Source organism: Gossypium hirsutum, chromosome D10, assembly GCF_007990345.1.
Source record: "Gossypium hirsutum isolate 1008001.06 chromosome D10, Gossypium_hirsutum_v2.1, whole genome shotgun sequence".
Classification (NCBI taxonomy): Eukaryota; Viridiplantae; Streptophyta; class Magnoliopsida; order Malvales; family Malvaceae; genus Gossypium; species Gossypium hirsutum.
The window spans coordinates 63,963,806-63,976,419 of record NC_053446.1 but is presented as its reverse complement, the minus strand read 5'-3'; the positions used below and the strand labels follow the sequence as shown (position 1 = coordinate 63,976,419).

General features: G+C 35.1%; 1 protein-coding gene and 1 non-coding gene across 2 annotated transcripts; both read right to left on the bottom strand.

Moving 5' to 3' along the window:
- Nucleotides 1-4,090: 4,090 nt before the first annotated feature.
- LOC107934375 (probable LRR receptor-like serine/threonine-protein kinase At3g47570) lies at nucleotides 4,091-7,969 on the bottom strand. The gene is made up of 3 exons (XM_041102038.1): nucleotides 5,263-7,969; nucleotides 4,700-5,131; nucleotides 4,091-4,393 (listed from the first exon to the last, which is right to left on the bottom strand). The coding sequence occupies exons 1-2, from the start codon at nucleotides 7,967-7,969 to the stop codon at nucleotides 4,725-4,727; spliced, it is 3,114 nt and encodes a 1,037-aa protein (XP_040957972.1). The 3' UTR covers nucleotides 4,091-4,393; nucleotides 4,700-4,724.
- Nucleotides 7,970-11,054: 3,085 nt separating this feature from the next.
- LOC121222892 (small nucleolar RNA R71) lies at nucleotides 11,055-11,161 on the bottom strand. The gene has a single exon (XR_005920261.1). It is a non-coding gene; the product is annotated as a small nucleolar RNA R71 (small nucleolar RNA).
- Nucleotides 11,162-12,614: the final 1,453 nt, after the last annotated feature.

Below are 12,614 nucleotides of genomic sequence, written 5' to 3'. Positions count from 1 at the left end.
GTATTGTGATAGTCAAAGTGCTATTCATTTAGCAAAGAATCAAGTCTATCATGCACGTACAAAACATATCGACGTACGATTCCATTTTGTGCGGGAAATTATTGAAGAGGGGAAAATTTGTCTTCAGAAGATCAAGACTGCAGATAATCCCGCAGATATGATGACCAAGGTGGTAACAACAACCAAGTTCGAACATTGTTTGAACTTGATCAATATCCTGCAAGTTTAACAGTTGAAGAAGGCACTATCAAGTATTGTTGTCAAAGGTAGAAAGAATTGTGTGAAGATAAGATTATCCTAATCAAATCTTCAAGGTGGAGATTATTGGATACCTACAATCTTTGACTTTTCAAAGATGAATAGTGGCAGAAAGTTGGCACCGAAAGGCACCGAAAGTAGAAAGTAAGATTAGTTGGCATGGGATAATTGCAATTTTGGTCCCTAATTGTATAGAGACATTGCAAGTTGATCCTTAAACCTCAACTATAAATAGGCCTAACCATTTCTTACTTTCTTCATCCCACACTTGCCATTCTCTACTTAAGGCAATTGTTCTCTCTCCCTATTTGTAAACTTTCACTTGTATTTTTGGAGTGAAATATATTTGGTAGTGCCCGAGGACGTAGGCAAAATTTGCTGAACCTCGTTAAAATTCTAGTGTTCTTTATTTTTGTTCTGCATATTTTGCAAGTGTCATTGTAGTGATTTATTGTGCTATTAAATTACGATAGAGGGATATTCTGGCTAGGAAAGATCTGGTATGTAAGCGATCCTCGTGATCCACCTCTCTTTCTTGGGAATTGAACTTAGTGTGATTTTTAAGTACAATAATTTTACTCTTTCACACGCTTCCGCGCAACATATCCCTTCATTGTTCTCTCTATCTTTGTCTTGTCCTCGTCCTCCTTTTTTATGAAAATTGGACGAGAGCAGCAATGATTGCTCCTCTTTGTCTTTTTGAATTATTTTTTGCTCAAGAACCAGTAAAGAGGCTTGCAGTTCGTCAAGTGATAGAAGATCTATATCCTTTGATTCTTCAATTGAACAGACCACGTAGTTGAATTTCGGTGCCATTGAGCGAAGAATCTTCTCAACAACAATCACATCCTCCATCTTTTCACCATGAATCCACATCTTGTTGACAATCGACATTGTTCTTGAGAAAAATCAGAAATGGATTCTCCTGATTTCATCCGCAATGTTTCAAATTCAGATCGTAGAGCTTGTAGTTGTTGCCTCTTGGTCCTATTTGAACCTTCATATTTCTTCTTCATGGAATCCCATATTTGTTTGGAAGTATTTTGTAAAGAATAGTTTCCAGGATTGTACGATCAATTGCTTGGAAAAGATAATTCCTTGCTTTGAGATCTTTCCACTTTAGCCCTTCAAACTCTGCCTTCCGTGCATCTGTCATCATACCAGCTATTGGTCCTATGATTCCTTCAGAGACGACTTGTCAATACTACTTAGACCTAAGAAAATTTTCCATTAGCATGCTTCAATGGTCATAGTGACAATCAAAGCGAGGAATCGCTGGTTGAACAAAAGTTTCGGATGCCATTGTTACAGAGTACTAGTTTTGCTGCTGCAAAATTAACTAATACACACTCCCTTTTTTTTAAACTCGTTCTTAACTCTTTCTCTCTACTAAACTGCTGCTCTTTTAACCAAGCTTTGATGCCACTGTTAACTCGTAAAACACAATATGAGAAAACGTGTTACTCCTATATTATTCATAACTAATGAAGCCATTATATAGGCTGAAATATAATAGAAAATACACAAAACATGCATAACGTATAAAATCAATGCAACTCATAAAAGAATTCATTTTTTTGTCACCCATTTATTCAGTCGTTCTATTTTGGTCACCCAACTATTAATTTTATTTTCATTTCAATCACTCAACTTTTCAAAATTAAATATTTAGTCACTCTTCTCTTAGTTGCCTATCGGTTCCCTTAGTTGCCTAATAGAAGTCTAACGTGAGCTTTGTTTTATTGGCCTAATAATAAATTCAGCCTCCAATGTTTTATTAGTACTATCTCTGTAGCAAAGAGTAAGAATGTCGGAGTTGGTGTCGTCAATCCAACCATTTTTCTAAATTTATAAATTTGTTAATTTTGATATTCTTTATGGGGGGTTAATTAGGAATTTGAGATGAACTAATGTAGCAAAAGAAAAAGGGGACTAAATTAAAAGAAATTGAAGGACAAATAACTTTATTTTTGGGGGTTTTCACATGTTTGATTGATGAAAAAAAGTATATATAATTTATAAAATTTAAAAAGTAAATATAAAAATATTTTTAATATATTTTATAATTTTTAGAATAAAAAATAAAATGATATATTTGTTGAATTTTTTTAGATTTAGGAACAAATTTATAGAATGTGTAAACATTGCAAGACTAACTTTGTTATTAGGACAATTAAAAAGCTTATATTACACATTTGTCACAAATTATTTTACTATTCAATTTTAATTTCAAAATATTTTGAAGACAAATTTAATAAAAAAATTAATATTATAATTTAATATTTAACATTATTATAATTTTATCTAATAATTATAATTATTTTTAAATGGGTAATTATCACAATTTTTATTAAAATTATAATTATTTTTATCTGTATGATTTAAAGTTGTAGAGTTGAGATTTGAATACTTATTTTTCAAAATTATGATTCTTTTGAAGTTTTGAAATATTTTATTCGTATAAATATAATCATAATTAATTTAAAATAAGGTTAAATATAACATTAGTATTTGAGTTTGTTCATTTCTCCTAAATTGGTATCTATAGTTTTTTTATCCTAGATTAGTATCCGAATTTTTTTTTTCGTCCACTAGTTCAATACCTGAACCTAACGACGTCATTTTTTTGTTGTCATGGCAGCACTAACCATTCACATGTGACACCATCTTTAACTACAATAGATGTACCCGAAAATTGTAATTTACGCATCTCCTGCCAAAAGATGTAGAAGATAGTGGGATCGAAGGATATCTTAGATTAGTGCTATGTTAATGGTACAAGAAATTGAGTGGGTTGTTAGTAGTGATTATGAAGAACAACCCCCAAAGTCTTGCACTGTAAAAAGAGTTGACTGGAAATTTAAGCCAAGGCATTCAATTGGTCAATGGTTAAAGCATTTGGCAAAAACTACCCCAAGGAATCCCAAGAAACTTTGATTGAAACTAGGAAATGGGCGACTCGGTAACAAAGAAAGAAATTACAAGAATAGTTACTCATAAAAGAATTGATTTTATGGTTTTGATTTACTTCTTAAAAGAATAAAATAAGAAAGATGGACAAAAAAATTTGGTTATGCAGTTTGCCTAAAGACTTTTTCATGAAAAACTTAGTTATAATTTCAACATCAAAACAGTGTGTTTATGCACTTAAACAAATTCCAAACAAATTCCTCCAAAGAATACACTAAGTGTTCTTTCTAATTCGTGCATAAAGACATTACAAGTCTTTTTTAAATTAATTGAAATATTAATGGATTGTTGGTTGGGTTGAGTAATTTAACTTTGGGTTTAGGTAATTAAAATTATAGTATATATTATTTTATAAATATTTTTAAAATAAATTAAGAATAATAATTGTGAGTCAATTAAGTTGGTCGGTTCGGTTTTATATATTTCAATAACCGATAATCTATCGCTTAAATTGGTTAAATTTTAAAAATATGATTATAATAAATTGCTTTTTGAATTTTATAAAATTTTTAATCTTTTGTGTTTTTAATTATTTTAAGTTCCAAAAAGTAAAAAATCTAGAAAAAGATATATGTATTTTGAAAATTTTCTAAATTTCATTTGTTAAATTTTTATTTTTATTTTTTTTCGCTTATTTATAATCTATATTATAGAATTCAACTAAGAGCAACCTCCAAATTCAAAAAGAAAGTTGGACTAATAGTTATTAATTTATTTTGAAAATCTGGGATGGAAGTCTATGATTATAGAAGCCAATGGGCTTTGGAAAACTATGCAATTCTAAAAAGTTGCAAAAGTAGGTTCCTATGAACAGCCAATGACTAACATGTTCAATACCATGACTGATACAATAAGATGCAAAGTTAAAATCCAACACTGTTATTTAAAGTCTGACTTCATCATAATCTACTAGCTTATGAGTTAAGATGCAAAGACAAAATTCAACATTGTTATTTATAGTCTGACTTCATCACAATCTAGTAGCTTATGAGTTATGATGCGAAGACAAAAACGAAGTATTTTTATACACATTACACTGAAAACTATTGGTAGAAAACAAGAAAAAGAACTCCATTTTTCTTCTATTTTCTTGGAGAACATCAAGCACTTTATCGGACTTAAGCCTCTTTGAAGTTCATCCATACAACACCTTAGATACCTGCAACTGGATTTATTTAAGCACATCATATCATGAGAACAGTAGAGATTTGTTTAATGGTGAGATTGTTAAGTGTAATTAGTAGGGAAGAAAAATGAGAGGAAACAAAATAAGGGAGATAATAATTTTTCATCTTATAAAAATCAATCCTTCAAAGTTACAATAATGAGAAGAGAGAATATGAGAGAGATGTGTTTGTTAATTTAAAATTATATATGTTTTTTTAAATGTTCTACTCCAAACACACTTTATCAAACAAAACTAAAGTGACGAAACAAATGAGTATTTCACTAAGATAGAAGACACTATTACCTGCTGACTGAGTAGCTTACAAAGTTCAAACACCACGACGTAACCGAGTTGGACGAAGAAACTTCTCTCTAATCGAACAAAGCTTGGTAATAACATTACTCATGTCCATCCTCTCACTCGGTGATTCGGTAGAACAAGTGAGTCCTATTTCGAATATTGAATTCAAGCACTGAAGATGTATGTCATTTCCTAAGTTGTTTTCATTAAGAGTGATGTCCGCAACTATTCCTCCTCTGACACTTTCTTGAAGAAGAATGGGATCTATAATCTCAACCACTCGATCGGGCAAAGCTGTTTTGACAAAGTTGTGAAGACTTAAACCTTCTGTAAACCTTTCATTCGTTGGCCTTTTCCCTGTTAACATCTCTAACAAGAGGATGCCATAGCTATACACATCGCCATTTCTTGATAACTCACTTCCCATGCCATATTCTATAATTAATTCGTCACAAAATACATATATAAATAATTGTAGTGTAAAACCTCTAAATATATAACAAGACTGCTTTTAGATCGATTTTTGTTCTTTTAAATAATTAAAGAAATGAAAAAAGTGAACATACCAGGTGGAGCATAGCCGATAGTTCCTCTTAATCCAACGGAGCTTGATTCATTAGTAGAAAAGTTAGGCTTATCTCCAGAAAGGATTTTTGCTAAGCCGAAGTCACTTATATGACCAACCATTTCCCCATCGAGTAAAACATTGCTTGGCTTGAGGTCACAATGAATGATCGGCGTCTCACAACGATGGTGCAGATATTCGAGTGCATTAGCAACATCTATGGCCACATTAAATCTTTGAAAGAAGTTTAGGTTTCTCATCGTCTCTGGTTTATTCATGCCAACAGATGGATGTAGCCAATCTTCCAAGCTTCCATTTTCCATGAACTCATACACCAAGGCTTTAAAATCATTGCCTTTATAATCAATACTGGAAATGGCTGTTAATACCTTGACAAGATTACGATGACGAATGTTCTTCAAAGCCTCGCATTCAACCAAGAAACTCCTGGAAGCTCTATGATTTAGAAGATTAAACACCTTTACTGCAATAACTGCCCCATTCGCTTCAATAATTCCCTTGTATACAGATCCGAAACTTCCCGAACCAACTAAATTCTGAGGGGAGAATCCGTTAGTAGCCCTTAGGATGCTTTGGTATGATAACTGTAAAAGAGAATTTTCTACAAGAGTGGTCGTTGGCTTCTGCTCCTTTTTCTTTCTAAACCAAATGATGAGGAAAATAGAGAATACTAAAGTCACTCCTGAAATCACAACAATTATTGCTATCTTCAATTTAAGGGAAGTGTTTGCTGATGTTTTGGAGTTGCACCTTGACAAGTGTAACTCAGGGATGCCTCCACAAAGCTTACTATTTCCCTCAATAAATGTAGCACTTGCATTCTTAAATACTCCTTCACTTGGTATTACTCCTTCAAAATCATTGAAAGAGAGATTTAGGTACGTTAATGCCCCAAATCGCTCAAGAAATTCCGGAATCCCACTGGAAAGATTATTGTCAGATAAGTCCAATGCCTCAAGACCTCTCAATGAACTCAAAGATGATGGAATGGGTCCTTCAAACAAATTGCCTTCCAAGAACAACTTCTCTAGACTTACACAACTACCTAGGTTTTTTGGAAGCAAACCAGATAACCTGTTGTGAGAAACACCCAATGTACCTAGATTTTTCAGTTTTTCTACTTCAACAGCAAGCTCACCAGTCAAAGAGTTTGACGATAAGCTTAGTACAATGGACAAGGATGATAGTCCTAGTATTTCGGAGGGTATTGGTCCACTAAGATTATTATAAGAAAGATCCATTAGAATCAAATTTTTGCAATTACCTAGACCTAAAGGAATGCTGCCCTGAAGATTGTTAGAACTTAAATCAAGTTCGGTTAACGCTATTAAATTTCCAATGGAGTGGGGAATAGTCCCAGAGAGACCATTATTGTCAGCGGAAAATTGTTTTAGCTTTTGAAGGCTCCCAATATTAAAGGGAATGGGACCTGATAGTTGATTTATTGAGACCGAAATCACCTCCAAATTGATGAGATTTCCTATCCTATCCGGGATTCTTCCCCAAATGTTGTTCCCACCCATTCCTAAACCCCGAAGGTTGCTAGAAAAATTGCTAATGCATTCAGGAAATTCCCCTCCAAAATTATTTTCGGCGACATTTACAAATCCTAGTTTGGTATTGTTGACTAAAGTGCAAAGAAAGTTCAAATCACCTTCTCTTCGTTGTCCCAAATGGTTTCCTCCTAGTGCAAGGTTAAACAGTTTATCTAGCTTTTCTAATGAAGGAACATTTCCAGTGAATCTGTTTTTATCAAGTTGAAGAAATTCAAGATATGTGGCATTGAATAATGAATTTGGAATTTGTCCAGAGATATGGTTTCCCCATACAGAAAAGAACTCAACATGAGGCATATTGATTTCTAAATCAGAATGAAGAGTGCCTCGAATCTTGTTTATACCAATATCAAAGTCTCTAATATTAGACAGATTGAACATTGTGACAGGAATAATACCAGAGATTGCATTTCCGGCACAGCCAAAAAACCGGAGATTTCTCAGTTCTCCAAGAGCTTCAGGTATAATCCCACTTAATGCATTATACGTCAAACCAAGTTTCTCCAGGGATGACAAGTTCCCCAGTGAAGGTGGGATATTCCCTCTCAAACTGTTGTTAAAAAAAACCAAGTTTTTCAGGTTTGACAAGAGACCCAGCAAAGAAGGTATTTCTCCCGTTAGCTGGTTGTTCGACATATCAACTAATATAAGCTTAGAACAAGCAGATAAATTAGAAGGAATTTCACCATTGATGGAGTTGTTGGAGAGGTCTAATGCTCCCAGTCTTCTTAAAGCACCGATTTCTCGAGGAATTTGGTTGTAGAAGCTGTTGCCCGCAAGATCCAACTCCCTGAGGAAGCTCAAGTTTCCAATGTAGGGTGACAATGATCCAGAGAGTTTGAGGACTCGAAGTTTCAACTTGGTGACTCTTGGATGCTTGCGACCGCATGTAACACCGATCCATTGGCAGAAGTGAATGGAGCTATTCCAGGACTCCATAATGTTGAGTTGATCACCAGTTATCTTGGCTTTCAACTGGAGTAAAGCTTGTTGATCAGTGTCATTTCCTCTAACTAGAGGGCTTGCTGTTGCTAAACAAAGCAAGTTAAGACCCTGCAAGTTGAAGAATGAGAGAAGAATCATAAGGAAAAAAGAGGTGGACGCTTGAAAATGGTTTATTGATGGATCCATCAACTTGAAACAAATTGTGAATTGATAAGATGGATTTGTAATTGAGAGTGCGTGGGTCATCATGAAGAAGCAGAGAGCAATATATAGTTTTAGAATGATGATATTATCGCATTCTATCTACTGTAATGTGGCAATGATTTCCATGGGCCTGCTTTAGTTAAATGCGTCTACTTGGGGTTTGGTTTTTATGGTCAATACATTTTCTATTTGTACAAAAGAAAAAAAATTATCCTACTTAATAAAAGAAAGCTTATATTAGAATATCCTAAAATATATAATTTTTAGGTACCAATAAAATAATGTTTCATTATTAATGGTTAAAAACATATAAATATTATTTTATTCTCAATCACATATAATATCATCTCTAATTTAATTAATTGCAATTAAAATAATTAAAATTTTGGGAGAAAAGCGTTGAAACTATATGGGCAGAAAAAACATAATAAAAAAGAAATAAAAAACTATAGGAAAATGATAAGGGGAGACTTCAAAGTAAACGCAGTATAGTTCCAGTAGGATCACGCAACTATGGAGCCCCCCATTGACGATTAATCAGGAATGGTTCAACACGATATTTCTAATCAACTTTGTTTACTTTTCATATATGTAAATTGGCAGAAACTGACCCCGTAGGCCTAGTAATTTTCCTTTTCACAAAGAAGGTCCAAATTTGTAGGCAAGGATATTGTGAAACTAAGAACATTTGTTTTGAAGGGCCGAAATTAGGTTGTTTATTTTAATAGTAGTAAAAATGTAATTTCTATCATTTTTTTATAAATTTAATGGAGTAAATCAAATTTTTAGCATTTTTTAACCAGAATCCCTATTTGCTCCTACTCATCTTTAAAGATTCACATAATTGTATATTTTTATGGTTAAAGTTCAATGCATTAGAAAATATATAGCAAGATATCCATTCTCTTGCAGACATATTCCAGTTGGTGAGATGGTGACTATCACTAACATACAGAGTACAGTAAGTCTATTAAAGAAAAGTTTTGCAGAATCATCAAGACGGTATCATTGCTTTTAAAATCACACCTTTCATGAGTTTGGATGTGATAACACTTTAGAATAACGTATTTTTATGTATTAATTATGTATTTATTCTAAGTATGATCCTGCTAATTTGAGCTATTTATGATCTTTTATCTCATAGGGACTAAATTTGAGGCAAAAGCAAAATTAAGGGCCAAAAGCGTGAATTTAAAGATAAAATGGGCCAATGTGCGACACAAGGAAAAGTTGGTGCCAAAGGTGCAAGCATGGAGGACACAAGGGTTGAAATGCAAAAATAAGAGATTTTATTCTATTAAACTCTATTTTAATTATATTAGGATAATTAATATTGAGATAATTATTAAGGATTATTTTTAGGATTTTATTTTATCTTTATTTATCTTCAATTAAATGTATTTATCTTTTAGGAATTTAAGTAGGATTAAACTATCTCCCCTAGCACTATAAATAGGGAGTGAAGTGACTCAAAAAGGGATCCGATATATTTTTTTGAAAACACTCTCTCCCCAAAAGTCTAGGCTTTTGTTCTTCTCATGTTTCTTTTTACTAAAATCTCAATTTTTATTTTATTTATTTTCTTTTCTATCACAACCATGAGCCACTAAACCCATCTAGCCGAAGGTTGTCAAAAATCCCCAAAAGGGTTCATGAGGCTTAGAATCCATACTTAGCCTCCTCGCTGAGTATTCATCGTTTCTCCGCACTACGGGGTTGACGCTTCCGTCCAAGTCCCTTAAGAAGTAAGTTTTTCAACGTATGCAAAGGCGGCTGCTTTGTATGTTTTGGGAAGGTTGCACAGTCGGTTCGTTAGCTTACTGCGTCAGAGGTTGGCGAGCCCAAGAGACAAAATGGCGTGGGATTCGCCATTGAGAAGCGTTGATCTAGCATAAGACGATCCCACAGAAGCGATTGTTGGCTAGAGTCAGGTTCCACTAAATTGTAAGTCTAAATCATTGGAGCTGGTGGTCGTAGGCGTCCTCTTCCACTATAACTGGCTTATTTGGTTTGGGAAGGATCATCTAAAAGCCGAGGATTGAACCTAAGGCGGAACGAGACAACTGGAGGCTGGAATCTCCCATAAGAATTTTCTTTCTCTTATCTCTATTTTTAATTTCTCGAATTTTCAATTCAATATTCTTAATTCTGTTTTTATTTTATTTTTCATTTCTAGATCCAATAATTTAATTCTGCTATTGTTTTTATTTTTCCAGGAACGCAGGTTGTCCTGGGCAAGACTCTGCCTGGAATTTCACGGAACAAAATATTTTGCAAGTCCAGTCCCTGAGGATTTGACCCTACTTCCCTTTTACTATTCTTTTTCATTATTTATTAGGGATAGGATATTTTTGGTGCTTTCAACGACCGCATCAAATTTTGGCGCCGTTGCAGGGGACTGGCAACGTACTAATCTTGTTTTTTGTTTCTTATGACCAGATCTGCTCCAGGTACTCTTGCGTTCGATTCAGAAATTGAGAAGACTGGTAGAGCCAATCGCAAGGAGACAAAGTTACGGAAAAAGCAGTCAGCGGTGGTTAGAACTCAAAGTAACCCACCGCTAGAAATAGAAGTCGACGACGAAGCTGAGTCTAGGGTTAACGAAAACCCTACTCGAACACTTGAAAGCAAAAAAGTAGAAGTCGACTCACCAGAAGAAGTGCTTAATGCTAGGGTTAACGAAAACCCGATTCTAGCACACCAACCAATGGCTCAAACGATTCGGCAACTGGCCGAAGCTCCGACAGAACAACCGCCATTATGCATCGCGTTTCCTACTATGGATACTGATTTTGAGTTGAAGTCAGGTTTAATCCAATTACTGCCAACTTATCGTGGGTTGCAAAATGAAAATCCCCACAAGCATCTGAAAGAATTTCATATGGTTTGTCTTAGCATGAAACCTCAAGGGGTAACTGAGGATCAGATTAAATTACGTGATTTCCCTTTCTCCCTAGCAGATTCTGCTAAGGAATGGTTATTTTATTTACCCCCTGGATCTATTACAACTTGGGCTGAACTATCTCGTTTGTTTCTGAACAGGTTTTTTCCAGCGTCTCGAGTAGCTAAGCTAAGAAGAGAGATTGTTGGAATAAGGCAAAAAGAAGCTGAGTCCCTTTACGATTATTGGGAGCGGTTTAAGAAATTGTGTGCAAGCTGCCCACAACATGGTATAACAGAGCAACCTCTCCTCCAATATTTTTACGAAGGTTTGAAGCCCATGGAGATGAATATGGTAAATGCTGTTAGTGGAGGAGCATTGGTCAACATGACTCCCCAACAAGCGAGAGACTTGATCTCCAGATTGGGTGCAAATTCTCAGTAGTTCCGAGCCAATACTGAACCCCCTAGAAGAGTTCACCAGCTTAGTAATTCAACATTAGAGTATAAAGTTGATAAACTTACTAATATGATGAACTCTCTTATTGCAGAAAAAGCGAAGACGAGTCGGTTATGCGGAATATGTGCTACACCTGATCACGCAACTGATGCATGTCCCAATTTGTATGATGATACCACGGCCCATCTTAATGCTGTTGGAAATTTCCCTAGGCCGGCACAAAGGCAGTACGACCCTTACGCTAATACCTACAACCCAGGGTGGAAGGATCATCCTAACTTAAGTTATGGGGCCAATTCACGAAACAACCAGCCATACCAAAATCGGTTTCCGCAACAGCCACAAGGTTCAGGTAATTTTCTAGAAACCATGGTCAATAAGTTAGCAGCTAATGTTCTTGATTTTCAGCAGCAAACTCTTAATTTCCAAAAAGAGACAAAGGATTTCCAACAGAAAACCGAGGCGTCTATCAGAGAGTTGACCACATCGATCGAGAAATTGACCTCTCAAGGGAAGCTACCGTCACAAACAGAACCAAACCCTAGACAAAATGCAAATGCTGTGACGTTACGAAGCGGAAGGGTACTAGAACCAATTCGTGACAGGCATCTTGCCCAAGAAATTGCCTAGGAAAAACCCAAAAAAGACGAACAGGTCCGACCGAAGCCTCCATTGCCCAAAATTCAACCTTCATTTCCAGAACGATTCAACCAGTGTCGAAGAGGTAAAGAGGGCAAGGAAATCCTCGAAACATTTAGGAATGTCGAGATCAATATTCCGCTGTTGGACGCCATCAACCAAATACCGCGGTATGCTAAATTTCTTAAAGAGCTTTGCACCAACAAGCGAAAATTAACAGGTAATGAAAGGGTGAATGTTGGTGAGAATGTATCCGCAGTGTTACAGCGAAAAATGCCGGCAAAATGCAAGGATAGGGGCATGTTTGCAATACCATGCAAAATAGGCCATCTGGGAATTAAGAAGGCTATGTGTGATCTAGGGGCTTCTATAAATGTAATGCCATATTCTATTTATGAATCACTTAACGCGAGTTTTTTGACAAAAACAGGTGTTATCATTCAATTGGCAGACAGGTCTGTTGTGCATCCAGAAGGAGTCCTTGAGGATGTTCTGGTAAAAGTTAACGAGCTTATTTTCCTTGCATATTTTTATGTGATCAAAATGGAGGAGGATAACACTCCTGGATCTTCAGATCTCCTGTTGGGTCGATCGTTCCTTAGTACAGCTAGTACTAAAATTGATGTTCGAAGTGGAACTCTCACGATG

Excerpts from the sequence above, each read along its gene's own strand:
- LOC107934375 (XM_041102038.1), bottom strand. The coding sequence starts at position 7,969 with ATGGATCCATCAATAAACCATTTTCAAGCGTCCACCTCTTTTTTCCTT. Across the intron at positions 5,132-5,262 it reads TATCGGCTATGCTCCACCTG|AATATGGCATGGGAAGTGAG; the intron begins GTATGTTCACTT and ends AATTAATTATAG.